Below are 26,031 nucleotides of genomic sequence, written 5' to 3'. Positions count from 1 at the left end.
TAATCCTCATAAAGCCGATGATAAACATGGCTACTAACCGTCCCATCCCCCAGGCCTCCTGACAGCCGAAATCAGGGGTTGTCAGCATTTGAAAAACACAGACAAGAGAAAGCTATTAATAAACAGCAGATACAACTGAGCTGTGGTGAAATCAGTCAATACACAGAGGAAAAGATGACACTGTATGCATGCATGTATGTGATGTTTATGTGACGTTTGTGTGTGCATGGATGCAAGTGTGTGTCTGTACGTGTCACCAGGAAAGAGGTAGAGATGTTACAAGGTTTGTCACTCCCTAGTGTAATGTGGACAGGATGGGGTCAGAGCTGAGAGGTGAGGGGTGAAAGGTCACGGGTCCTTGAAAACACCTCAGAGCCCAGAGGACGGATGTCAGGGTAATAGAGGAGAGGATAGTTATTGAAGAGCCCATCATTTTTTATTGTTGGCTCCCGTGCTGGACGCCTTTTATTATGGCATGTGGAATAAGTGTCCAAAGAGCAGTCGGGGTTGGGACAGGTGGTGATGTTGCTGCATTGAAGTCAAAACACAGTCCTTTCCCCTCATAAATCACCATTGTGCAACGCTCCCTCTTTGGAGTGGCCCGGAGATCTGATGGCAGAGAATGATGGATTCTATTTGCATCGGGGCTCAGCTCTCAAACAGCCATTATCATTAAGGATACTGCTGACTTCAGGTCTCATTTAGACAAATAGAGAAGGTTTTCAGAACATCTTTTGATATTTGAGGAATGGTGCGTACAAGAATGGCTAATGGGTAAAATACAACCCCCTCGTCCAAGTCCCTCTTCCCTCACCAACTCTCTCCCTCATCTTTCATCCCCACGTCCGACTCCTTTCCATTTCCTTATTTTCCTCTCATTTCTCCTCCACCTGGCTCTCTCCTTCCTTTGTCCTTGTCTTGTGCATGCCACCACCACCCCACCCACCCCACACACACACACCCTCATGCCTCTCTCTACCTACTCTGCTCAGTGAGCCCTGCCCCCATCCAGTGTCTCCACTGCCATGCAGTTTCTCAAATTAATGTGGAGATATTGACAAGTCATGCGCCTGGGAGGGATAGATGATCAAGAGGAAGGAAAGAACAGGGCCGGGATGAAACTATGCCACATAATTCCTCATGGACGAAAGGGGTTTCCCCATGTGCCCAACGGCAATTTGCTTGCTTGGTTATGTGTGGCTTTAAAGTGCTCCTCACTCCTGCTCAGCAATTACCCACTGGCTTCATCTAATCGTGGGCAGAATCTTCAAAGTCCCTCATTAGTTAATTCCCCTCTCCCTGCCTATCATCCAAAAAGCATTACAGGAGGAGACAGCTCTCAGAGGAAGGTAAACTGGGCAAGGTATTCATCACTGGACCGAAATTACACACTTTTTTGCAATTAACCGGGCACATAAACATCACACACGGTGGCTTCCCTACTACATTTAACCAGATGTAAAGTGGATAAGGTGTTACATACAATGTGCAAAGGGATAGTTGGTCAATACACCAATTATATAGATGAGGGTATCGAAAGGGCAAATGATAGCCAATCAGTGAAGTGCTTTTACTGTCCTCTAGCAAGAGCTGACCCTCTGACCCCAGCTGATGACCCACAGGCCAGAGGTCACCACCCCAAGGGTCAGAGGGCATCACCGTGCACTGGACAGAGAGCGGTTGCTATGGTTACAACACTGGCCAACTGATGGCTAGTGGTGATGTCGAGGGGGAGGGGACACTGAAGATGTGGAGACGTAGGATGCTTCTTGTTTGACCTGCTCCAGGTGCGTTCAAGACACAAAACTCCGGGCACTCCAGGCACTCGATTTTTCATTTCAACACCTTATATCTTTTATCTTGGCAGCAGATTAAAAAACACACTTTTGAAATATATGAATATTGAATATATGCTAATATCAGTTGTGGTTCATATTTTGTTTTCATATTAAACTTCATTCCTTGGCAAAGCTTATAGAGCCTATATGGCCAATAGGTAGGACACCCTCAATATAAACTGTTTCCAGTTATCTTGCACCATCTTGTGGTGGATTTACACATAAATGCAACATTGCTGGAGGCCGCTTGCTAACTGTAGCTATATTATGGAGTTGTATGTCTAAAGCATGAGTCTGAACATGCATGCTCACATTTTTCCCATATTCTCCCTTATACATACCTATCACCCTATAGCAACAGGATATAGAGGAGCACACCCACTTTCTCCTCAGTAATCTATCCTTTTACTTACCCCTTATTAAATATCACTACTGCCCTACATTCTACAGTAAATTTATTGTTAATGAAGGGAGTCCGATTATTTGGCATGTTGACCACAGACATCATCAAAAAAAAAAAAAAAAAAAAAAAAAAAAAGGTATACCACAGACATTTCCATTTCTATGAACCAGATACAGTTTTTACCCCACCAACACCCTCCCCACCCCCACAGAAAACAAAAACCAAACCCTCTCTCACACACACATTACAAACATAATTCAGCACAGCATACACACCTTTTAACTGCCATTCTGCTGTGATGCCATGCGACTGCTATCTTTGTATTTCTGACTGCATAGATCCCAGACATAACAACACAGTAAACCTTGACAACACTAGTGTGGCCTATAGCGACTCAGCTATAGGCCACGATTATTATTATTATTATTTTAATCATTTTCATTTTCTTTTTCTTCAAAACAATTTTTATTAACTTTTTCCCCACATTCTAAACCAGATTTTCTCATATCGCTTCAGTATGTGTATGTGTTTTTAAACAAGCGTACAAAAAGGAAATAATGGTAATAATAATAGCAATTTTAATTATCGTCATCATCATGGCATATAAGCATCATGCATATAAAAACACTTATGGAAAATACAAAAAGAAGGAAACACAGTGTGTGTACATATATACATACATACATACACACCCTTTTGATGTTGGGTTGGTGATAGAAAAGCATCAACAGAAGAGCTAACAGGCTGAGAAGAAACAAATGAACAAACTCGGACACAGCTACGTACCTGATGATGGCTAAATTAAAAAAAAAAAAAAAAAAAAAAAAAGTGACTTTTTGGGACATTCAGATATAGCCTACATACACATATGGAACATAAGGAATGTAATAAGGAATGTAAACCAAACCTAAACCAAGTTGAACAAGTTTGCAAACCATTTGCCAACAACCAACGGTGAAGTATAGGGGTGTTGCCCGTCTAATAATAAAACCTGAAGTTGGGTAAGTCCATAATGGGCCTTTCAGGCTTCAGCAAGTACGGCTTGCGGCTTCCCAAGTCAGCTTTATTATAGACGCAAAACAATTGAGCGATATTTGAAACAACTCCTCTCCCTGGAGCCACTGCCGTTGACAGGCAGAGCAACCGGTTAACCCACGTCGTCTCCATTATTATTCTGAAGCGCTGATGAGACTTGAAGAGCCTGCTGAGGTGAAACACGCCGGCAGTAGAAGACGTGATGCGCCCGACACTTTTGGCACACTCGTAGATCTCGCGTTGGACCACAGCGCTTTTTTGGTAGCACATTTACGTGCGCTCCAGTTCCCCAAATTTGCTGCTGTTTTGGCCATTAGCCATAAAAATATGCACGCAAAGGTGAGAGACTATGATGACATCACATCGTTCCTGGGTGATTTCGGTCGCTTTCAAACTGCAATATGGGCACTGATGGCTGTAAGTGCGATTCCCCCTGGATTCATGGCATTGTCCATGGTTTTTTTAGCGTATGTGCCCGAGCACCACTGCAAGCCGTCCATGAACTTTACGGGGAATGCCACAGATTCAGAGGTCTCCTTTCATGAGCAGAGTAGCTGGGTCGGACCTGACATGTGCTCTCGGTACAAAGTGATCGGAGACTCGTCGGAGACAGCGGGACTTGGCAATGAGACAGAGGAGTGTGTGGACGGATGGGTCTTCAGCACCGAGCGATACAGCGCAACTATCGTGTCTGAGGTGGGCTCCTGAACACACAGAATAACCTTAAAGTTGCACAGAGTAAATAATTGCATGGGGGTGATTCCAGTCACAGTCAAAGCGGGCGCTCTTGTGTGTCATCCCTCTGAAAATGTAAAGGAGGGGGCTTAATTTCTGAATTGAGCGACAGAGGCGACAACTTTTGACCAGATCAGTGTCATTGGCTTGTCTCGGCGCTCAGGAACAGGGGCACACTCAGTAATTTGGAGTTCCCTGGCACACCCCGACCTTTTTCAATCCATACACTTAATGTCAGTCATCATGTTTTGATGCGGATTAATCCTCCTCCACCCTTTCATTACCATCACACAAAAAAGAGGTTGTCAGCAAAAATTTCCTGTTTGTTTTCTACCCGACTAGCTTCTCTCATTTTAGGGAAGAAAATGAGCATAAAGTCATGGTTCCTAATAGTGCATTACAGCCTGACTGGGGCAGGAGGTGGCTCTGTACTGATTGTTTTTTATAGTGTAAAGAATAGGTGTGTTTTCCCAATAAATGCATTTCTTTGTATGAAAAAGGTCCTTATATTGCTCGATATCCTTGTCTTTTGTGGGGTCTCTCTGGCTATCAGGGCTTAGTCCAATGAAATGATAAGACCGTCCCTGCTCAGGGCTCAGAATATTTAAACTTTTTGCTTATGTGGTTAGGTGCAATATTCACATGGAAGTGCCAACTCTCTTTTCCTCTGTACAGTGGAATCTGGTTTGTGAAAATGCTTGGAAGGTCCCCTTTTCCATCTCCACATATTACATAGGAGTCCTGATCGGATCCTTCATCAGTGGTCAGCTCTCAGACCGGTAAGTACACTGACACTAGCCTGCATACCATTGCAGAAACACAGTTTTCTCTGGCTCTGACAGACCAACTACACTATGTATCTCTCTTGTTTTCTGGGATCTCTTAGGTGTCAGAAGTAGCAGTATCACTAATTCTGACACGGTTGCCGGATCAGATAAACACGTTTCACTATGACCTTTCTCTTAGCGTAGAAACAGCAGCCAAAACAAAGCGAACACATCACATAAACAACAAATACAGTGTACGCCCTGTTGTTATTTGGCTTGGCTCAGGATGTTTACTCTCTTCTTTTCTTTTTCTAACTGAACAAGCAAAGTAGTGTTCAGTGGCAACACAAGCATAGATGAAATGATGTGATGTTTGCAGTGATGCCACAATAATTAATAACATGTTCTACAAACTACATGCTCTGTTGATGTGATGCCTGTGTGCGCTGTCTTCCAGGTTTGGCAGAAAGCCAGTGTTTTTTTGGGCCATGGCCATAATGACAATCTCTGCTTTGATCCAAGCCGCCTCAGTCAGTTGGGTCATGTTCTGTGTCATCAACTGTGTGAGAGGAGTAGCCCAGATATCAAATTACATCACATCACTGGTGCTGGGTGAGAGAACATGTGCACACCTCCACTGTTCACAGTCCTATCCTTGCTTCTCTCTATTCTGCAATATGTTCATAAAAGTGAACATAAAACATCTATTGTGTGAACTGTGAGCTCAGGGGTGAAGGTAAAATGTGGCCATAAACCAAGGCTGTCCTTTGCTTGCCTTAATAATAATAATAACAATCACAATAATGATGATGAATGCACCATCCCCCCAAGTTTCATCAAAATCCCTCCAGCTGCTGCCTCAAATATGTATCAAATGTTTGTAATAGTTGATGATTTGAATTTTAAATATGGTGCCACCATTGGGTCAATCAGTGTAATTAAAGGAAAAAAACAACATAAAATGTGGCAGTAAGATGTTGGGCTGCCAGAACAGTTTCAGTGCACCTTCGCTTAGATTTTACAAGTCTCTGGAACTCCACTGGAGTGCTCGGACATCATTCTTCCAAAAAATATTCTCTCATTTGGTGGTTTGACCCCGACAGCAGGACCCCCTCTCTGTCGGGGTCAAGCATCATGGTCTTGTTTTCTTGGTGAACTCCAGACATGCACCCATCCACTTGTCCAGCACATGATGAAGGATGACTCATCTAACCACATCACTTTTTCCCACATCTCTGTCCCACATCTCTGTCTACCACAAGTCTCTCAAGAGAGACTTATGGTATCTAGGCCACAGGGGGTCAACACCTTACTAAAACATCTAAAGTTGATTCAAATTTGTCACCATCTGAATATGTTCACATTTTTGTATTTTTGTATTTAAAAAAAAAAAAAAAAAAAAAATCAGATCATCAAAATACCAAAATTGCTTCATGTGGGTTCAAAATCAGGATGGTGGTAGCAGACACAGCTGATTCAAAGTAAAACATAAAATATTCTTGATACACCTAGGCCTCATCACAAATGAACACTGGAAAAATCACTGAAATATTCAAATTAGGAAAAAGGAGCTATTCGCGGTCACACTGAAATTTGCATGGCAAGACCTGGCAATCAAAATTCAGCATGGAGCATCTATGAAACTCTGGAAATGCTATGAGATAACAGCTTGGTATTTCTGTAATTTAATAGCAAAGTGAAGACTCCCATAAAAATGGTATTGTCTATATCTTACCTCAGCAGCAGAAAAGTACACAAAAGTCAAAACATTTAATCAAAGGGGTAGCTATCACTCTTCCTACCAGAATTATTCCCACGATCACTACTACTAGCACTTCCATGGCTAATGTCTGAGACATGCAGTCAGACAAGTAATTCATTTTACAGAGAGCAGACTGATCTTGGTTTCTGTATGAAGCCAAATCAGTTTTCCCAAGAAGTTCTCAGAGTTTACTGTTTCTAAACCATGTTCAGCTATTTATTGTACACTTGAAAAAGTGGCGTCTTACAGGACATAAAGCAAATCACACGTATTATTAGAGGAAAGTTGTTAATTTAAGTTCCTGGCTGACAAAACAAACTTTTACAGACTTGAATAATGAGCTTCCATTTTTGTTTTTCTAAAATTAATATGTAGGTTTTTGTGTTAGAGCTTGTCAAATGCTGATCTGTACGAATGCTGGACTATAGGCTAATGCTTTCTCTTTTACTTTAATGCCTTGATTCTTTTCCGGGTCAGCATCAGAGATCCTGAGCCAATCTGCGAGAGTCACCTTTTCTATGCTGGGCCACAGTTTATTTTTTGCCATCGGCTACGCCTGCCTTCCTCTGTTTGCCTACCTCATTCAAGGCTGGAGGATGCTGCTAGTTGTTTCTGCCATCCCTGGCTTACTCTACATCCCAGTGTGGTGGTAAGTGAGTGATCCGTGGATAAATATGTGACTGAGAAGTGCTTTGTCTCATATTCAGAAGGGGTGTGTGTGTGTGTGTGTGTGTGTGTGTGTGTGTGTGTGTGTGTGTGTGTGTGGTATGAGGGTAGAGTTGGCGCTGGAAAGGAATGTGGTTGATGAATTGGCTGCATGCCATCTATTATATAGAGTTATATGTTACAGTTCTCCAATTTGTGCAACTTATTAAATATTAGGATGTTAATGTTCTTATTGATTATTCATGGTACACATTCAAGTCTCTCGGCAGCACTGAGATGCTACAGCTTCTCAAAATAAACATCCCATTAAAATATATGAAACTTGTGTCTCCTCAGGGTAATTCCTGAGTCTCCACGTTGGCTCTTGCAGAGAGGCCGGGTTGCAGACGCTGAACGTGTCATACGAAATGCTGCCAAGAAGAACAGGGTCCCTACCCCTGAGGTCATATTTACGCCTGACGAGTGCCTGGAGCTAATGGTTTGCTGCTCCATCCATTATTAACCCAATTGCAAACTGTGTTGACAACTGCATTCATGGGCCAGCATAACTGTGGAAGAAGCAAATTGGTGCTTTTCCAGTGTGCAAGTAGCATTTACAATCTGATGTGGCTGTTCTGTGTCTCTTTGTATTTGTCATAAAGCAAAACAGAGGTGAAGAAGAGCAGCAGACATATAATGTTTTGGACTTGGTCCGGACCACTAACATGAGGAACATAACAATTCTAAACGTCTTCCTTTGGTAATGTGGGGTTCTTCCTAATCTATTTACACCTGTCCCATCTATAACCTTTCCTAAATATGTATTTTATACAGTATATATTACTTCATTTGATTTTTGCAACCAAAACTAATAACTGCAAATAATGTTATGTTTATCAAATCAATGACAAATACTTTGTCACAGTCAGTGTCACTGATTGCCAGACAGAAAACCACCGTCCTGTTTAAAAAAAAAAAAAAAAAATCATGCATACCTGCTAAGTGGTGGCATTGCACTGTCGCAAGCACAGCTGATAGTGACAGTTTAAGCAGTTGTTTAGAAAAATGCTAAACATGACCAATTACAGGTGTTATGTGTTAACTGAAATTAAGTGGGCTTTTGGAAAACATAATTACTAAATCTTGATGACTGTGTAGCAGCTGGACTTTACAGGCAGAGGCTTGAAGCAGAGGTTAGGTGCAGACCAACCAGATGTATATTTTCACCAATGAAGAACATGACACATGAATCAAAACTCACTCACAGCTGACAGCAGCAGGGCTAGATGTTACTGGCAGTGTTATATAGCCAGCTACTGGCCCTAACTGCACCCCTACCACAACACAGGGACATCTAGTTCTCACCTAACAACATAATAAACACCCTACAAGAATAAACACCAAAATACATGTTATATACAACCCTTTACATCAACTTCATGAAGTTAATCCATGCTACACACTACACTTTTATCACAGAAGAGCTACTGCAGATTAACGAGCACCACACTTCCCCTGCACTAATTACAACATGGTATCTCCCGGAGCCTTTAAATTGGTGCTCAGTGGCCTTGGGACTTTTTTTTTTTTTTTTGCTCAAAACCCCCGGAAAAGAGACACAGAGGTCAGTGAACTACACACACCCTCATATCATTGCACATTCACTGAACACTGTGCAATCCTTTGCCATTTTAACGTTTAAATATTGTAGCACAATAAAACAAAAACACATGTGCTCACCAAAACTGAATGTATGTTCGTCTTTACAGGGCCAGTCTCCAGTCAGTCACTGCTGAGAGGCCGCTCCAACATCTGCAAGACACACACCATTAAAACACCATGTTAATAAACACATTCAATCCTTGTAGTGTGTGTTTTCTTTCAGCAGAACTGTGTATTAATCGTACTACAACATGCAACAACTACACAATTCTGGTAATGAGGAGGACCTTCAGTACTCTTGCTCATCGAATAAAATAGAATAAAAGTGACAGCTGTGCACACGTTAAATGGGTTTGGATTGACGTATTGTAACATTTTCCCATCTGAATAGTGATCAAATCCTTGTGCTTTCTTAAACATTCCCGCCATGTTTACCCAGCTTTGTTTTTGCGGATCTCCTCCTCCCACAGGGCTGCCATAACCATGGTCTTCTATGGACTATCTCTCAATACTAGCAACATGAGGGGAAATGCCTACCTCAACAGCTTCTTCTCTGCAGCCATCGACATTGTAGCCTCTGTAGCCGTCTGGCTGCTGATCAATCAGGGTGTCGCGACCCACAATCCTCCCCTCCACGCTGCTGCTCTGTAGCATCACGCTTCTAATCATCAAGCTGGTTCCTGAAGGTTTGAATATTCTTTAGGGCTAAAATCATAGTGACAATAATATGTGTTAAGTACAGTATCAACCAAGTTGTTGGGTAAAACATGACGACTCGGTGCATTTTGTGAAGCTTTATGTGCCCAGTTTGACACCCTTCTGTGTTTCCTCAGATATGCCTGTCATGTCCCAGGTGTTTGCCTTGCTTGGAAAGCTGGGTGTGAGCGGGGCCTACTCCTCTATCTACTTGATTGCCACTGAGCTCTTCCCCACTGTGGTCAGGAACATGGGCTTGGGAGTGGCCTCAACAGCAGCACGTGTAGGCAGCATCATTTCTCCCTATGTGGTCTACCTAGGTATGTGTGTTTTTGTTTGTTTGTGCTTTTGCACGTACATGAGTGCATGTTCGAGCAAAATTTTACTTTTACTCAAGTACATTTTTGCTTGAGTATTGTACTTCCCATTTTAAATCATATCCATTACAGAGTAGAAATGATCAATGATCAATGAAGAGGAATCTGGTTCTAATTTATTTCCAAGTGCATTTTAAATGAGGTTCTTTTTGCTTTTACTTAACTAGATTTTTACAGCAGTACTTCTGCTTATACGTCAGTAAAATATCACCACGGGCGGCTCCTTAGTTTGCACCATCGCCTCACTGTGAGAGACAGACCTGTTTGACTCTCCATGCAGTTTGTCATGTGTTTGCATGGTTTGATCCGGTGGATTGCAGACTGCAAGTGTTGCATAAGTGTAACAGGGAAATGTTGTCTGTCGAGCTGCATATGCCCTGTGATCCTGTGGCAATGCGTCCATTGTGGTTTCCTTCCTTTCCAATCAGTGTTTGCAAGGACACACCCTGAAATTTTTTTTAAATGGGTACAGAAACTATTTGAATATGACCTCAAATTAAACAGTGTGGTTCTTTGTGCAGACATGGATGTTTGACTTGGCAAAGTCGGCGCTTGAGACATTCTCCTTATCTTGTATGTTATGGCAGGACAAATGTATCTCAGCATTTTCAAAAGTGTCTACAGCCCCAGGAAAAACTGATTGAGTGCCAGTACTCTTTGTATGCCCTTGTAAACCGGTTTAACTACTTGCCATAACATTCATCCACCGATACTCACTCACGAAAGTCTGAGGGACTAAAAATGAAGAAAACAAAAAGTCTAGTGTGCAAAAGCACTAGAGTACAAAAAAAGATCTATCAATGTAATTAATGCCAGTGTAATTAACGAACACACACCATCAATGTCATCTTCCCCAAAACTAACTGAAATAAGAAAAATAAACTTAAAATTGAAGAATCCATGATGTATGCAAACAATGAAGCAAAACAGATTTGTATTTTTGGAGTTAAGATGTGTTTGAAAAATTCCAAAAAGGTAAGTTTTCCAACTTTTCAATGAGATATGTGCATCAGCAAATAAATTACACAGCATTTTTGTGTTAGTTGTATTTGCATGCTGCTAGTAATAAATCATAAACTGTCAAAAATGAATGTAGGCTGAAACTGTGTATTGTGGGGGCAAAAAAATACATTTTGTCATTGAAGTGTGTTCTGCTCTGTTTGCAGGGGTTTACAGCAAGATCCTGCCTTACATTGTATTTGGTGCAATCAGCCTCATAGCTGCTGCTGTGAGCTTCTTGCTGCCAGATACCACCAACTCCAAACTCCCCGACCACATCAGCCAGGTCAAACCCATCAGAGGGTATGTCACCGCAACGGGATAGCGCCACAAGAGCCTGTCAGCTGTCTGAAAGGTTCACAAAAAAAAAAAAAAAAAAAAAAAATTGAATAGTGAATATCACACAGCAGTTTGTTGTGACTGATGCATTAATTTGGGCAGTTGTTATTTTACACTGTTTAGAGTAACTATGACATTAAGAGCTGGTTTGAGGTTAAATTGCAGCTGCCTTTTTATTACTTAAACCAGGCTCTGATTTCAAACATACGATGTTGATAGGAAATATTGCTCAAAACAAGTCAAATGTGGTGAATGCAGTATGTGATCCAAAATGTCCCAAATCCAAAAGTCACATGAAGAAATTCTGTTTATAAGATCAGATTTATCTATCTGTGTCTCTGTTGTGTTTTGTCATTTTTTACACTGAGCGCAGTGCATTTGTAACGCTATCGCTCTCATTTTCTCTCATATAATCTTAAAGCTGCTGGTCGCCAAAAGAAACTGCCACAGTCCAGTCGCAGGACTGCAAGGAAACGAGCAGCTCCGCCGACAAGCCGTGCCGAAATCAGCTGCTGTGTGGCAGCGCCCTCTGCTGACAGAAAATTGCACAGCCACAAGGATTACGCAAAGACAACACCCATGAAACAAACGCAGCGCTGTGTTTTCAAGTCGCTGTCTGATGCGAATGAATGTCATTAATATTGTTCATATCAGACACTTTCTTTGAAACAGAAGGCACCCGAACCACAGCAAACCCAGACAGATCTCCCTGTGGGTTTGACAGAGATGCACTATAGTGAAAAATTTAACTGTGAGTGTTATGAGTTTGAATTCACCTCCGGCTCTGTGATCTCATGTTATAAAACCACTGAGCAGCACATGTAGTAATTTGTCAAAATTTCATGCTCAGACTATTGTCTTACATTAATACGGTGCTATTTAAGTCTTATAAGCTTTGTTTCATTTGAATATGTTTGTAACACATGTCCTCATTTTGGCCACATTATATTGTAGGTAGTTATGGTGGCTCAGGCAGGTGTGTAACTATAGTGGTGGTGCAGTGTTAAATAAAAAAGCAGACTGTTTCATTTAATTTCTCACACACTGTATTTTTCTGTATTTTAGCCCTTTCATTGGGCCTAAGTTTGATCATATTTTGTATTGCATACTTTGCTCTGGGCCGCTTTTCTCTGCAGGGACAGTAAAGTCTACCACTAAATATCTACCTACCTATCTGATGTCAACTACTTGCCTTAATATGTTTCATGTTCTTAAAAGGAACCCACCATCAGACTGATACTACAGACTACAGTAAATATACACTGTAAAGATTTGTATCAGTCTGTAAAGCTATGTAAACACCATTCACAAATAAAAACATCCCTACAGTCTCTATATGATCACAAACTCATTATCAGGATGAACACTAAAGAAGTTAGTTTCACCATGTTTGTCTTTGTAATAAGACTAATCAATCAATTAAAACGGACAAAATAAAGGGTAATTTATGGGTACCTGTAATCTAGGGTGTTTTTTTTTTTTTTTTTTTTTTGTTGTTGTTGTTGTTGTTGTTGTTGTTGTTTTGTTTTTGTTTTTTCAAAGTAATGCTGGTAATTTCAGTTCAAATTTCATTTCAGAATCACAAAACGGTCCATAGCATATAAATGATAGAGAAAAAAAAAAAAAAAAAAGCATACAGAATGAAAATGTCTCTCAGTTGCCCCCTGTTGAACTGAGACGCTATTGTTTGGAAACTGAAACACCAAACAAATCAATTTAAAGGGAAGAGTTGGTATCACAAATTTCATTCAACATACAACAAGACTCAATAGATGGATTTAATGATCAAAACAATTTGATTTAGCCTACAATAAAAATGACCAAAAATAGCCACTCTACAGTGTCATTCTACCTCAGCCAACACAGCCTGCAAAAGGATCTGTGTAACTTAACACTTCCCTTTATAAAAGTAAGTTAACTGTTGTATTATCAGAATAAAACTGCCAAATAACATCTTTATGGCGAGAATCATGTTAATCATTGATTCCTTGCATTATTAGAAACTTCACACTCAACCAAAGCGGTGCATTAATGCTCAATTTGTTTACTTTGCTCCCACACCGTGGGCTGTTTTCTTTAGTTTTTGCATTTATTTATTTATTTGTTTGTTTGTTTGTTTAGGACAAAAAGTATACCAACATGAGTTGAGGCACTGGACTCCTCGCTGCTGACGGCACTCACCTCACTGTTGACGTCGGCGGAGTTCTCGCGAGACTGTCCGTGACGCTGCACCCGGCGCTGTGCGGCTGCTGAGGGCCGCTGGACTCCGCCGCGCCCCCAAGCGACTGTAGGACTCGCCGCACACTCGCCAGTTGGAACAAGGGCGAGGAAAAACAAATAAATTACCACCCGACTAGGCCCGCACCTCTGTCAAAAACACACCGGGGTGGTAGACTGCCCTGCGAGCTGTTGGACACGACAACAGTGGCTCGCTCTCTCGTCAGCTGCACGGTGTGACAGTGGGACTATCATGCAACAGCTAGCCAGATGAAGTTAGCTAGCTAAACTGCTGGTGATGGATGTGCTTTCAAATTTATTCTGTTTGCCGTTAAGTTGCTGCTTAACGTAGTGGAGTGTTTTCTTCTTCTTTAATTCACACTCATTGGACTGTAGACATCATAATGCTAGCTGGCGTGCTAACCAGTTTAAGCACCGTTTACTGCGTCTTATTATTTGCAACACTGTCAACCAGCTAACGTTGTCTTTACATTAGCACACTAGCTACCAGTGCACCACTCTGGGCTTAACTAACTTGCTGTTTCGTTGACTGCGTTGTTTAGTAGCTGATCTTAATTTGAGCAGTGCCTGTGGCCAACCTAGTGTGAAGTATTCAACCTGTAACTTAACTCGCTTAGCCCTAACCCCAGCTAGCTTCCTCATCCTACGTAACTTTCTCAGCAAACGTGGTTTGGGAAGTGTACGTGTATCGTTTGGAAGGTGGCTAACTTGCTAGCATGCAAGCCACTGTGCTTTTTTGCTACTTTGCCTAGCGTTAGCATAGGAAATAGTTTTTTTGTTGTTGTTGTTGCTGTTGTTGTTGTGATCCCAAATTACATCGCCTAACCACCTGCCACTCCGCTCCTAGTTGTACACTAACGAGACAAACGGGAGAGACTTTAAGTACAAGTTGCTGGGCAGCATTACTTACTGACAGCTGTAAACTCACCATTTCTAACATTAGCAAGTAAAGACACATCAGCTGAGACTAGTCTGGAGTTTGTCCTGAAGTAAGCATGGCTCCTAAAAAGAGACCAGTACCCTTAAACATTGCTCCCACTGGCGATGGATTATCCACCTCTACCAACATTGATGTTGCATCTGAGTAAGTTACATCGCTGGCTTATTGGGTTTTTTTTTTTTTTTTTTTTTTTTTTTTTTTTTTTCTCACTGTACTGTCCTATATATGCAAGAGCAGACAAGCATGGCAGTCATTACAGAGTTTAGAAGGTGTGTTATTATTTCTCTTATCCCTCCTTTGTGCTTTCCAGGGCCAACTTAGAAGCACTCCAAAAAAAGCTGGAAGAGTTGGATCTGGATGAGCAGCAGAAGAAAAGATTGGAGGCTTTCCTCACCCAGAAGGCCAAGGTAGGCGAGTTGAAAGACGATGATTTCCACCGCATCTGTGAGCTGGGCGCTGGCAACGGAGGAGTAGTCAACAAGGTGTGCCACAAGCCCTCAGGCCTGATCATGGCTAGAAAGGTGAGCCCCTGGTGATTGAAATTAACCTCCAGTTTCTATGAGTGTAAATTGTGCCATATACATTTTGGTGAACAAAAAGGAGGCATTCCAACCTTGTTGTAAATAGCCAATTGAGTAATCAGCCTCTGTCTCTGTTCAGCTGATCCATCTAGAAATCAAACCTGCCATCAGAAACCAGATCATCAGAGAGCTTCAGGTGCTGCATGAGTGTAACTCTCCCTACATTGTGGGCTTCTATGGAGCTTTCTACAGCGATGGAGAGATCAGCATCTGCATGGAGCACATGGTGAGAGAATGGTGATGCATGTATTCAGGGAAGTGGTAGAAGATGATAATAGTATGGTAATGTTACATTTTATTGATCACTGCAGTTAAATTCTCTCCTCTTGCCCCCACCAGCCCACCCACCACAGAGAGTTCAGAGTGCAGGGTCAGATACAGAACAGTGTAGCTGGAGCTGGTCGAGATGCAGTGTCTTGCTGACACACATTGGCAGGGCGGATGTCTGCTGAGACAGGGCTTCAACCTGGCTTGTCGGGTTGAAGGGTGGGTCTTCTAGCTGTTAGGCAACACTTCCTCCTGAGAGGGATGGTTGGTGCATGATAGGTGATCAGAATAGTTGTCTAAACTCATGTCACCACATGTTAAAAAGTGCAGTCTTGTAAGCGATAATTTACTTATTTCGAAACGTTTCACACCTGTAGTGAAATTCAGGCGCAGTCGACCTGTGACTGGCCTCGTGATGTATGTTCAAGCTCATTTACAGCCCAGTATCACTTTTTACACTCTCAAAGGACTTTACATGCCCAGAACTTTTCAACAAACAGGACAACACCCCCTGACTTAACCCACCTGATTTGCAACCAGCACCAGCATTCAGGCTTTTTCCTCCAGTTCAGGACTGCAGAAATATAACATTTATGTACAGTATGTGTCAGTAAAAGGTTTAGGTTTGGTTTTCAGAACTACAGAAGCACAGTCAATTGATAAGGATTTACAGTGGGATTTTTGTTTTTTTGCCAGTTAATAATTACGATCATGGAATGAGTCCCTACAAAAAGAGTTCTTGTCCTGGAAAGGTTTCCCAAAAGCAGTACCACATTATCTGTATTTAGCTGAGCTGTAACTGCTTTCATAATTTCTGCATAAACCATGATCGGGTTTTGTTGAGTAAGAATAAATGTGATTCTTTGGAATTCCATGTTAGACAAGGTGTACTTGCAGCAGTGTGCAACCTGTCCTGTCCTCCTCTTTCTTCTTTCCCCCGCTGTACAGGATGGTGGATCTCTGGACCAGGTGCTGAAGGAGGCCAGGAGGATCCCAGAGGAGATCCTGGGCAAAGTCAGCATTGCTGTAAGTATATGATTATCCTCTGCAACAAATATTATAATATTATGTGATGGTCCATTATATGGATCTTGTTTAGTAAATTCAGTTTTGTTTTGTTTTTTTGTTCTTCAGAGTACATGTCAGTAATCTCTCACAACTGATTTGTTCTAACTATAGCTTGTACATTGAGATTATTTATAATGATCAGCTTTTGTATTTTCTCCCCTTTCCAAAACAGGTTTTGAGAGGTCTTGCCTACCTAAGAGAAAAACACCAGATTATGCACAGAGGTACCAATTTTTTCTGTGGAGATCATTAAAGTTTCACCCAGTTAAAGCATTCTGTTATGTATGAAATTTATACCAGCACACCTTTAAATATTATCCTATTTATACCATGGTCACTTGCCAAAGATTAAAAAATGAAAAATTGTCAATTGGCACTTGTTCATTGGCCTTTTTGCTGTGGTCACCACTGGGTTTTTGGCAAAAATAGTCCCTTTGCTGTATCAGCCTCTCTTTTGTGCCAGGCAACTGCAGCCACTGCTGAAGCATCTCTACTAATGAACTGATAAAGTCTGCTAGTCAGTTAGTGGAAATACACAAAATGAATTTTTTAAAAAAAATCTCAGCAAAGATGTTTTTATCCAGTTCATTTATTTGACAACTATTTAATTTTTCCTTGCACTGATAAATTAACTGTTGATGTGTTTAAGCTGAGTTGGTCACATAATTACTAAATATCCTTTTGGAAAACACAGTTTGTGGGCAACTTCAAACTAACTTTTGTTAGATGAGCTATGTAATACAGTTTGTAAGCTGAGTAATAGCTGAGTAAGTCTTGAATGATGTCTTGAAATTTGCATAGTTAGTAGCTAACTGGGCGGAACCATTAATCTTTGGTCCCACTCTTTTCAAGATGCAAAATATATGTATTACTTGATCACTGTTTATCTGATGGTTCAGCACATTGGTCTGTTTCCAAATGTTGCCAAGCTATTGATAATGGACACTACTTTAAAAATTGGTGCACAGTCAGATTTGAAAACCGCTCCAAGTCATGGTATAAATTGTTAAATTACTTGTGTTGTTGTATATTATTATGATTGTTTTTGTTCTGCCTGTGTATTCAGAATACTTTCTTGCACACTGGCATGTCGTGTCTGTTTCAGTTTTTCCAACATATTCACTTTCCACCCAGATGTGAAGCCCTCAAACATACTGGTGAACTCACGTGGGGAGATCAAGTTGTGTGACTTTGGTGTCAGCGGGCAGCTCATTGACTCTATGGCCAATTCTTTTGTGGGGACAAGATCCTATATGTCGGTATGTTGGCCCTTTCTCAACTAAGAGGCTACTCACATTACCCTATTCATGCCGTGCCCAAGCACGTTTGACCCCAAAATCTGGATTATTTGACGTGTAAGCACTTCGTTCCGTGCTCTCTTGTCACCACTCTCATGGCAGCAGCCTGTGTCTAACCTAACTTGTGTCATGTCTGGGAGGAACTGCTAGTCGTATTCATGCACCATATTAGGGCTGTGCTATGTCATATCGTTCATGATAATACTGGTATAAATTTGTACATGAAAAAGTGTTATTATATCAGCAAAATAGCAGGATGAAATGCTGACGCTTTTGCATACCCCACCACACAGCCTGCAGCTTTCTCTCACCACAAAAACAAACAGAGCAGCGTCAGCCTCTGGCCAGAAATTAGTTCAGTGTTTTCCACTCTGCCCAGGTATATCACCGGCTGCACAAATATACTGTAATTAAACCCTTTCAGGTTTTCCCTTTACTGCCATTAGTTTCACATCACACACTGTATTTTGGGTGGGTGGGTGGCAAGCAAGGTGAGCAGTGAAAAATTACGCTAAATTAAGATGGAGGTTTAACTAGAATTAAGAAATTAGGCTTAAGTACTTTTTCAGTTACAGTGTACAGTGTCATTCTGTGAAACACACTGTAGTTATCTTCTTTTTTATATTGTCTTTAATATTGTTACTGCAAATTAGCGTGAAATGTTGTAGTATTATCTTAAGTCTATATCGCCCTCCCCTATACCATTTCATGATTTTGTGTGGCCGCTGGCCTGCTGTGGGACACACTCATCAATAATCTAATGTCAACCTGATTAGTATAGTGGGTATTCTAGTAAAGAACTTGTCTAGTTCACTGACACAAGTCTGAACAAGTTCAGTATGTTAATGTCTTATTTGATCATTTTTGTTTATATAACTGATCATCTCTGAAATAGTGAGCAGTAATCAGTCACAGATTATATGCCAACATCTTTCCCTGTGTGTTTTGTGCAGCCTGAGAGGTTGCAGGGAACCCACTATTCTGTGCAGTCAGACGTGTGGAGTATGGGCTTGTCCCTTGTGGAGCTGTCAATTGGACGCTACCCCATCCCTCCTCCAGACGCTAAAGAACTAGAGGCCATATTTGGACGACCCATCTTGGATGGTGCCGAGGGAGAGTCACACAGCACTTCACCCAGACCCAGACCACCCGGCAGACCTGTCAGCGGTGAGCAATATATGCACACCCATTCACACACTCTGTCTCTCTCCACACAATGTTTAGTAACATTTTAGAAAACCTTTTTAAAACTGGCCTAGGCACTTTGGCAGCCTTTAATGACAGTAAGAGAAATCATGCAAGTGGGTTGTCAGTAAGCTGAACACAGTGCACTCATATTTAACAACCACTCAGCCAGTGTGTGACTGCTAGATACTAAATAATCTGACATTGGTGAGTTTGTTTTCCTGTGGATAGAGCACCGGCTTGCTGCAGTCAAATGTAACTGTATAAGACACACGTGCATACCTGACAGTTTAATTTGAGCAAACAGGGCAGATCTACAAGGTTTCAATTGGGACAGTCCAGTCTACTCTATTGTAGCCTCATTTTGTGATTTAGCTGGGTAAAACAGGTGTTTTAAAATAACAGTTTTGCCATGCAAAGCATTGAAATGTTAGGGTTTTGTGTGTGTTTGTGTTGTTGTTTTTGTGTGTGTCTAAGACTACATGTCACAGTCCTGATTGTGACTTTGAAACTCCTTTTCCCTCTGCCTTCTGTCTAGGTCACGGCCCTGTAATGGCCATCTTTGAGCTCCTGGACTACATAGTCAATGAGGTAAGAAACAAGTACGCTTAAATTCTGCAAAGAACAATTTGAAATTGAGCTAAATTGCCCACCAATTCCATAAACCACTTCTTTCCGCTCTTTCTAGCTATTCAGAGGTAACAGCTCAGGAAGAATGTCACAGGCACCCTGTGGTTTAATCAAATAGTGATTTCAAATAGGGATGTCTTAAAAATTGTTGTAAAACAGGGGAAGTCACTCAGTGCTCAGTCAGTGGTATAATTACACACTCATTTAAGTCTTCCTTTGAATTTCAGCCCCCTCCCAAACTACCACATGGAGTATTCACCTCTGATTTCCAGGATTTTGTGACAAAGTGGTAAGTCACCCTTTGTCTGTGTTAAGAAAAAATCACCTAACTAAAAATGTGCTGTTGTCGCTTTGCAGTACATACACATAACACAACAAATTGTGCAGAGTAGTATGTGTATTTTTCCTGTATACATATGGCAGGCAGAAGTATTAAAAGTAATGTAAGGGAGTGTTTTGTGTAGAACTTAACGGATGGCTGGATACAGTGGCTGCCAAACGATGACTCTCTCCTGTGTATTTCTAGTCTCATCAAAAACCCCGCAGACAGGGCTGACCTGAAAATGCTGATGGTGAGTATGTGACTCCTCGGTTAGATTGTGATTCACGTTTGAATTAAAGCTCCCTCTTTTGACTTTACTCAGTGCGTAACACTGGTTCCAGTTACCGCCCTGATAACACCTGCCATGTCGGACGGCTTTAGACACCAAAGTCAGATTTACCTCAGGGGTCCAGCCCTACTAGTCCTGCAGTTTGGTTAAACACAGTGACGTTAGTGTAACGTTACTAATTAGGACCCTATGAAATATATTATGCATCATAGCTGATTATCCTGCAGTATATTTAGGGCCCTATGAAATCTGTTTAAATTTTTTTAGAATCCATTTTGTTTTTTCCCAAATTCTGTTTTCTGTCTTTAATTTTTCTGAATTCTGTGTTTTACGGTCTAATCATGTGGTGGATGAATAAAATTTCAACAATTCAATAAAAAAATATTCAAAATGTAATCAGTATCAGTGAATTTGCAACACAACATGGCACTTTTTTTAATCAATTGAAAGTGCTTCAGTAGTGTTGAAACTGCCCATGTTGCACCACTTAGAGTTAGGCACAGTAAAAAAAAAATATAATAGTAGGGGAAACCCTGATATTTATGAACTGCATCCACATTTTGGCAGATTCCATGATATTCTGTATTTTACAGTTGATTCCTTTTATGTTATCAAATGCCACAGTTCTGTCAGTGTTCTCTACATCATGGAAAGTCATAGGGCCCTACATTGCGTAATTGCAGCTCATGCTTCTTGGGAAGTGAGAACCACAGAGGGTTTTCGTGGACCCCACAGAGTTGACAGACTCTCACACACACATGCATGAGGATGAAAGTGTTCTCTGCTCTGTGCACGCTTTCAGACACCATAAGAGCACGTGGGCAGAATGGAGTGGGAGTAGAGCGACTGAAAAGATGACTTCAGATCGGTTGAAGTTTTACAGTTATCACCTCCAGTGCTCAATACACGCAAAAAGTGCAGTTATGTATTTTGTATAAATTTTACATCATAGAAACTTGATTTACCAGCAAAGAAACCAAACTTGAGCAGCAGGTAGTGTTGTGTTTTGGCACTATTTGAAATACAGAAAGAAAAATGTGTGGCATTCTTGTGAGAATTCAGTGGCATTCATCATTCTTCACCACAGAAACCTTCCCCTTTGACACTGCGTTGTCTGCCTTTAAAGATTTCTGGTTGACATTTAAAGTGAAATAACCCTCAGATGTTCTAACTTTTCATTGCTTTGTTAGACTGCATTTTTCAGAATATGTTTGACAACGTACAGTCTTTGTGAAAACTCTGGGTCCAGTGTCTTATTTATACGTGATTGTCTGTTGTGTTGCAGAACCATACGTTTATCAAGCGGTCCGAGGTGGAGGAGGTAGACTTTGCCGGCTGGCTTTGTAAAACCATGGGGCTGAACCAACCTAGCACTCCCACGCGCACTGCAGACTAAACACACACTCCGAGTACGCTCTCGCACACAGTATGTATACATAAAAACAGACGTACACAAGCTGCTGCCTGAAACCATACACACACACACACACACACACACACACAGACACGTATACACCTTAACCTCCTCCCTCAGGTGAACCTCTGAAGGCTCCGTCTATCAAATCAGCTCTGCTGATCTGTAAGCCAGTTGATCATCCAACCATGTCAGGAGGGAAAAAAAATAATCTGCAATCAACACCCCTTGTTGAAAATCAGTCTACAGCGCCTCTGTTGACAATTCTGTTGACAATGACAATGAATTCCTTGTTAAATTGATTGTACCACATTTCCTCTGAATGTTATAATAGCAACATAGAGGACACTGGTCATAACTGATGTATTATTGGTTCTGGATGTTGGGCCTTTAAATCACTTATGTGGGAGTCATCATATCGATAGCTGCTAGGTTGGAATCTTTCACCCGTAACAAACCCCAACATTTTGCAGGAGGAGTTCTCAAGTTTGTCACAGATGTCACAACCATGCCTAGTGTTCAGCACTGCCCAGCCATTTTATGTCACATGGCCATCTTAATGCCATGAAGCTTTTATTTGTCCCCATCCCACTATCCAGCGGTGACAAAAAGTGGTTGTGCGTACTCTGTTACAGAACTCGAGGAGATATATTTCGTAACACAAACACATGTACAACAGCTGCACTTAATATTTTTGTAAGATGTTTTTATTGCCATTTTGCTTTTTTTCATTGTCCTGTCTAAATTGATCTGAAGTGTTCTAAGGCTCATGGCGGGAGTGCATGTCAGTACATTATCCAAGTTATTATTATTATTATTATTATTATTATTATTACAATCACTGGTAGGCATTTGTACATGTGTACAGATGGCGACATATAGGAATTTGTTTTCATGTCTGTTATGCAAACACTTTGAGATTGGTAAGGATGCATTTGTTTTCTGTGGCAGGTGGGTTTTTTCTCCTTTGTTTTCTTTTAGCAGGACAAGACTGACTCTAGACAGTCTTGTTTTTTTTTTTTTGTTTTGTTTTGTTTTTCATTTTAGTTCTTGGTTATATGTGTCCTTGGATTCAACAAATTTTGAAATGTCTTGGGGTGAAGCACAATGTTGCAAGCATTTTTAGCATGAACCTCATGCCCAAGCAAAAACAAATGCATAAATGTTACAACCTGGAATGCACCCTCTGCTCTTATTGTACTTTGGGGTTGTTTGTCAGCAACTTACAGCCGCATCCTCAGCTTGTACTGGTTCTTTCACATTAGCTGCAGTGGAGCAGAGGCAGTTGTTGACCATAATAGAAATGCAGCCCTAGTCAGTACCTGCTGTAACAAGACTGCTTTTATCTCTGAGCAAGCTGCATGGTGACACTTAGCAGTCTTGAGATGAATACAAATGGTAATTTATATGTGTATGTTATTATGTAAACATCAGGACATGGTTTTGCCATGAAAGTGCATCCTGTGTTCTGGCAGGATGAGGGCCTTTCGCTCCTTTGTTTTGTTCTCTTTGTGTGTTTCCTCCTCTCAATAACGGTTTAAAGATATGTGGTTTTTATGGTAAAACCATCAAGAGCTTTGTCTTTATAAAGTCATAATTGTCAAATAAATGGTATGTATTGTCACATGTGAACACGATGTCTTCATTTCACAAGTATCTTTTTCATGTACCTCTTAGTTATGCACTCATTTCACCACAAGGGGGAAGCACGTTAGGTGCTCAGCAGTAAGACCTCAGTAGTGTGATATGGTAAATTACCATGATGTTACATACCCAACCAAAAATAGCAAAACATCTAAAGACTGCCCTGTGTACTGTGTATACATTGTTGCCACCAGATGAAATGCTATACATTCTCAGAGAACAGGCCTGTAAACTAAAGCACCTTTGAAATGCATCACAACAGTCCATATAAATGAAGGGCATAGTGATTCATCTGTTTGGCTGCTATCTGAAGTGATACTGAAATGTCTCCTTGAATGTCTGACAACTGAGAAGGGAAGGCCTTGAGCTGGGAGAAAGATACGGTGTTGCAGTATGTGCGGCGTGGTTAAGTCTAAGGGGTGGTGATGGGAGGGAGGGGGGACTCTACTGCAGCAGAAAAACAGCAAAGTCTGCAGTCATTAATATGCAAATATGCAAATGAGAGGGTAATTAAGATTGGGCGTTTGTCAGTGGCTCTTTGATTGCTAATGAATTCCAATCTGCAAGAAAGGGGGAGGGGAAGATGAGCTGAAAATGAGGAAAAAGAGGAGAGGATGGTATTGTGCTTTTCTCCTTGCTTCATAAACTGGGGTGTGATGAGGGGTCCGTAGAATGTAAAGGCCCTACCGAACAAACAGGGTTTTTTTTCTCAGACATTTTTTTTTAAAAAAAGAAGATTGAAATCTTGTAAATAGTGCTGCTGTAAACCACACATCAAATATACACAAGACGTCAGCGCACATCCAAAGCAGATATGAACAGTCAGATGAATGGATAATGCAGTGAAACACTATGCTGGAATTCTTTGATAGAGATGCTGTTTCATTGCAGACTGAAGCTATGGATTGAAAGGGGGTAAAAAAAAAAAAAAAAAAAAAAAGGAGGAGGGGGTGGGGGGGGGGTGAGTTTGTTGCAGGATGATTAACAGTGTACACCATCACTGAGCATTCACCATGGCAAGCTCGAACCACCACAGGAAGGGAGAAAGATTTCTGCTCATTAAGAGTGATGTGGCTGACCCCTGTTGAGAGTGATGTCGAGGGAGGGGAGAGCGATGCAGAGAGAGGCTCAGGTATCCTGGCAGGGGGTTTGCAGTGGCAGCATGTCATGTGTCACAAACAATGTTATTTTGATATTTTTGGCAAACGGCGGGGCCTGTAGTTCACACACGAGCACACACCGCTGTTATTGCTGTTTCAGTGGTCCCTTGGTACTTGTACATCTTCCTCTCACACATAAAATGAGAAAATGTATACATGAAATAAAAACAAATTAATCTTATGAAGAATGGGGAAAACAGCTGCTCCTGTCACCTTACAGCCTAATGGTTTCCTTGCTGTGCTGCAGCTTTGTGTATATTTCACAGGGCCGAACACTGGAGCCACTATAAACAGCATTGCTGCCTGCAGTACTCAGCCCATAAAATATGCTAAAATATTAAATGTTGTTGTTGTGAATAAACAAAGGAGTAAAAGTTTCATTTGTAGTGAATCAAAGTGTCAGTATGATATTTTTATTGAGTACAGGGTTATAAGTATAGACATACACAAAATATTTTTGGAGTAGGGTGTTTGTAGCTTATCCCCGAATTGCTCTGTGGCCCTGAGGACTCGGGGAGTGTACGAGTGTGTTTGTGTGTGCATGTGAGGGGGGGGCTGTATTTTTTACAGGAAACAGGAAACCAGAAGTCATAACAGGATGCCCCAGGTTTTCATACTGTACCTGATGCGTGGGCGGCTGCATGGGGGTAACCCATTTACAGAGGAATAGGGCTCATATAGCGAAAGAGAGAGCCCAGGAAAGAGTGGGTGGAGAGGAGGGTACACACTTTGGGGTTAGGAAAATGGAGTTCCACTCTAAATATAGCTTTTTGTGTCTTGTGCCTTACCGTGCACCTTGATGTTGTTTTGCCACCGTGCTGTTTGGCCTACTTTCTAAAAGGCAGCAACCAAAACAGTGTTTGATGTTTCATCTAGAGAAATGATAGGATCACTTCCATAGCGAATATGTGCACCGTCTTTCCCCAGGTGTAGCAGCTTCGCCAGTGAATCTGTGACATGAGACTGGTTTTGTCATAATGGGGTTGATCTGCTCACACTGCCTGAACACTCCCACCCCTGTTGCAAACTTATCTAGAGCTGAGTTGCATACACTGAATGTGTATTGCCCTCACAGCCTGACTCACTTGACTGCGCCTCTCTTTACAGATGCAATTTTACACATTTATTGCTCATCTTTGTGCCTAAGTGAAATCTTCTTGTAATTTGTTCTACATGTATTCAGCGCTGCAAGGATAGCATAATAACCTGTCTTTAGGCAGGTTAGGCTGTTAATGGCATACAGGTGTGCTCAAGTGCATGTCTGCATTTGAGTGTGTGCATGAGCATGTGTGCGTGTGAACCACAAAGTGGATGGTTGAGTGTTCTCGTAAAGGCCGGCACAGATGTTAGTGAGGTTGTTTCCCCTCGAACCAGTTGAGGTTTTCTCTAGAAAGTCTCAAAACAAACACTGACACTGCAGCCTTGTTTATATAACCACCAAGTATACACTTCATAAGAAGCAAGAACCCAATCGTATTTCTGAATCTGTGTCATCTCATGGCCAAACCACACCGAATGGTTGTCGATCTTAAAAGATGGTGCAAAATGAAGTCTCTCTTTCTGGCTTTTTTCCCTTTCTCTGTATTTCACATACAAACATACACACACACCCACACATAAACAGCGACGTGACAGCTGTCAGCTCTTTCTGGCTACAACTGGACATTGACCATGCACACAAACAATGTCTAAAATGTAGAGTTAACCACGGGAGATATCTGTCTAGTGTGGTCTAGT

General features: G+C 41.4%; 1 protein-coding gene and 1 pseudogene across 1 annotated transcript; both read left to right on the top strand.

Annotated features, from left to right (window-relative positions):
* Positions 1-3,603: 3,603 nt before the first annotated feature.
* LOC115374884 (solute carrier family 22 member 5-like) lies at positions 3,604-12,571 on the top strand (annotated as a pseudogene).
* Positions 12,572-13,499: 928 nt separating this feature from the next.
* map2k2b (mitogen-activated protein kinase kinase 2b) lies at positions 13,500-23,122 on the top strand. Its single transcript, XM_030074354.1, has 11 exons — positions 13,500-14,580; positions 14,747-14,957; positions 15,097-15,243; positions 16,233-16,310; positions 16,525-16,576; positions 17,487-17,611; positions 18,604-18,817; positions 19,374-19,426; positions 19,693-19,754; positions 19,992-20,037; positions 21,362-23,122. Exons 1-11 carry the CDS (start codon positions 14,492-14,494, stop codon positions 21,470-21,472), a joined length of 1,188 nt encoding a protein of 395 aa, XP_029930214.1. The 5' UTR covers positions 13,500-14,491; the 3' UTR covers positions 21,473-23,122.
* Positions 23,123-26,031: the final 2,909 nt, after the last annotated feature.

The sequence above is a fragment of the Myripristis murdjan genome, chromosome 17, assembly GCF_902150065.1.
Source record: "Myripristis murdjan chromosome 17, fMyrMur1.1, whole genome shotgun sequence".
In the NCBI taxonomy this organism is placed as follows: domain Eukaryota; kingdom Metazoa; phylum Chordata; class Actinopteri; order Holocentriformes; family Holocentridae; genus Myripristis; species Myripristis murdjan.
This window is presented reverse-complemented; position numbering and strand designations above follow the sequence as displayed.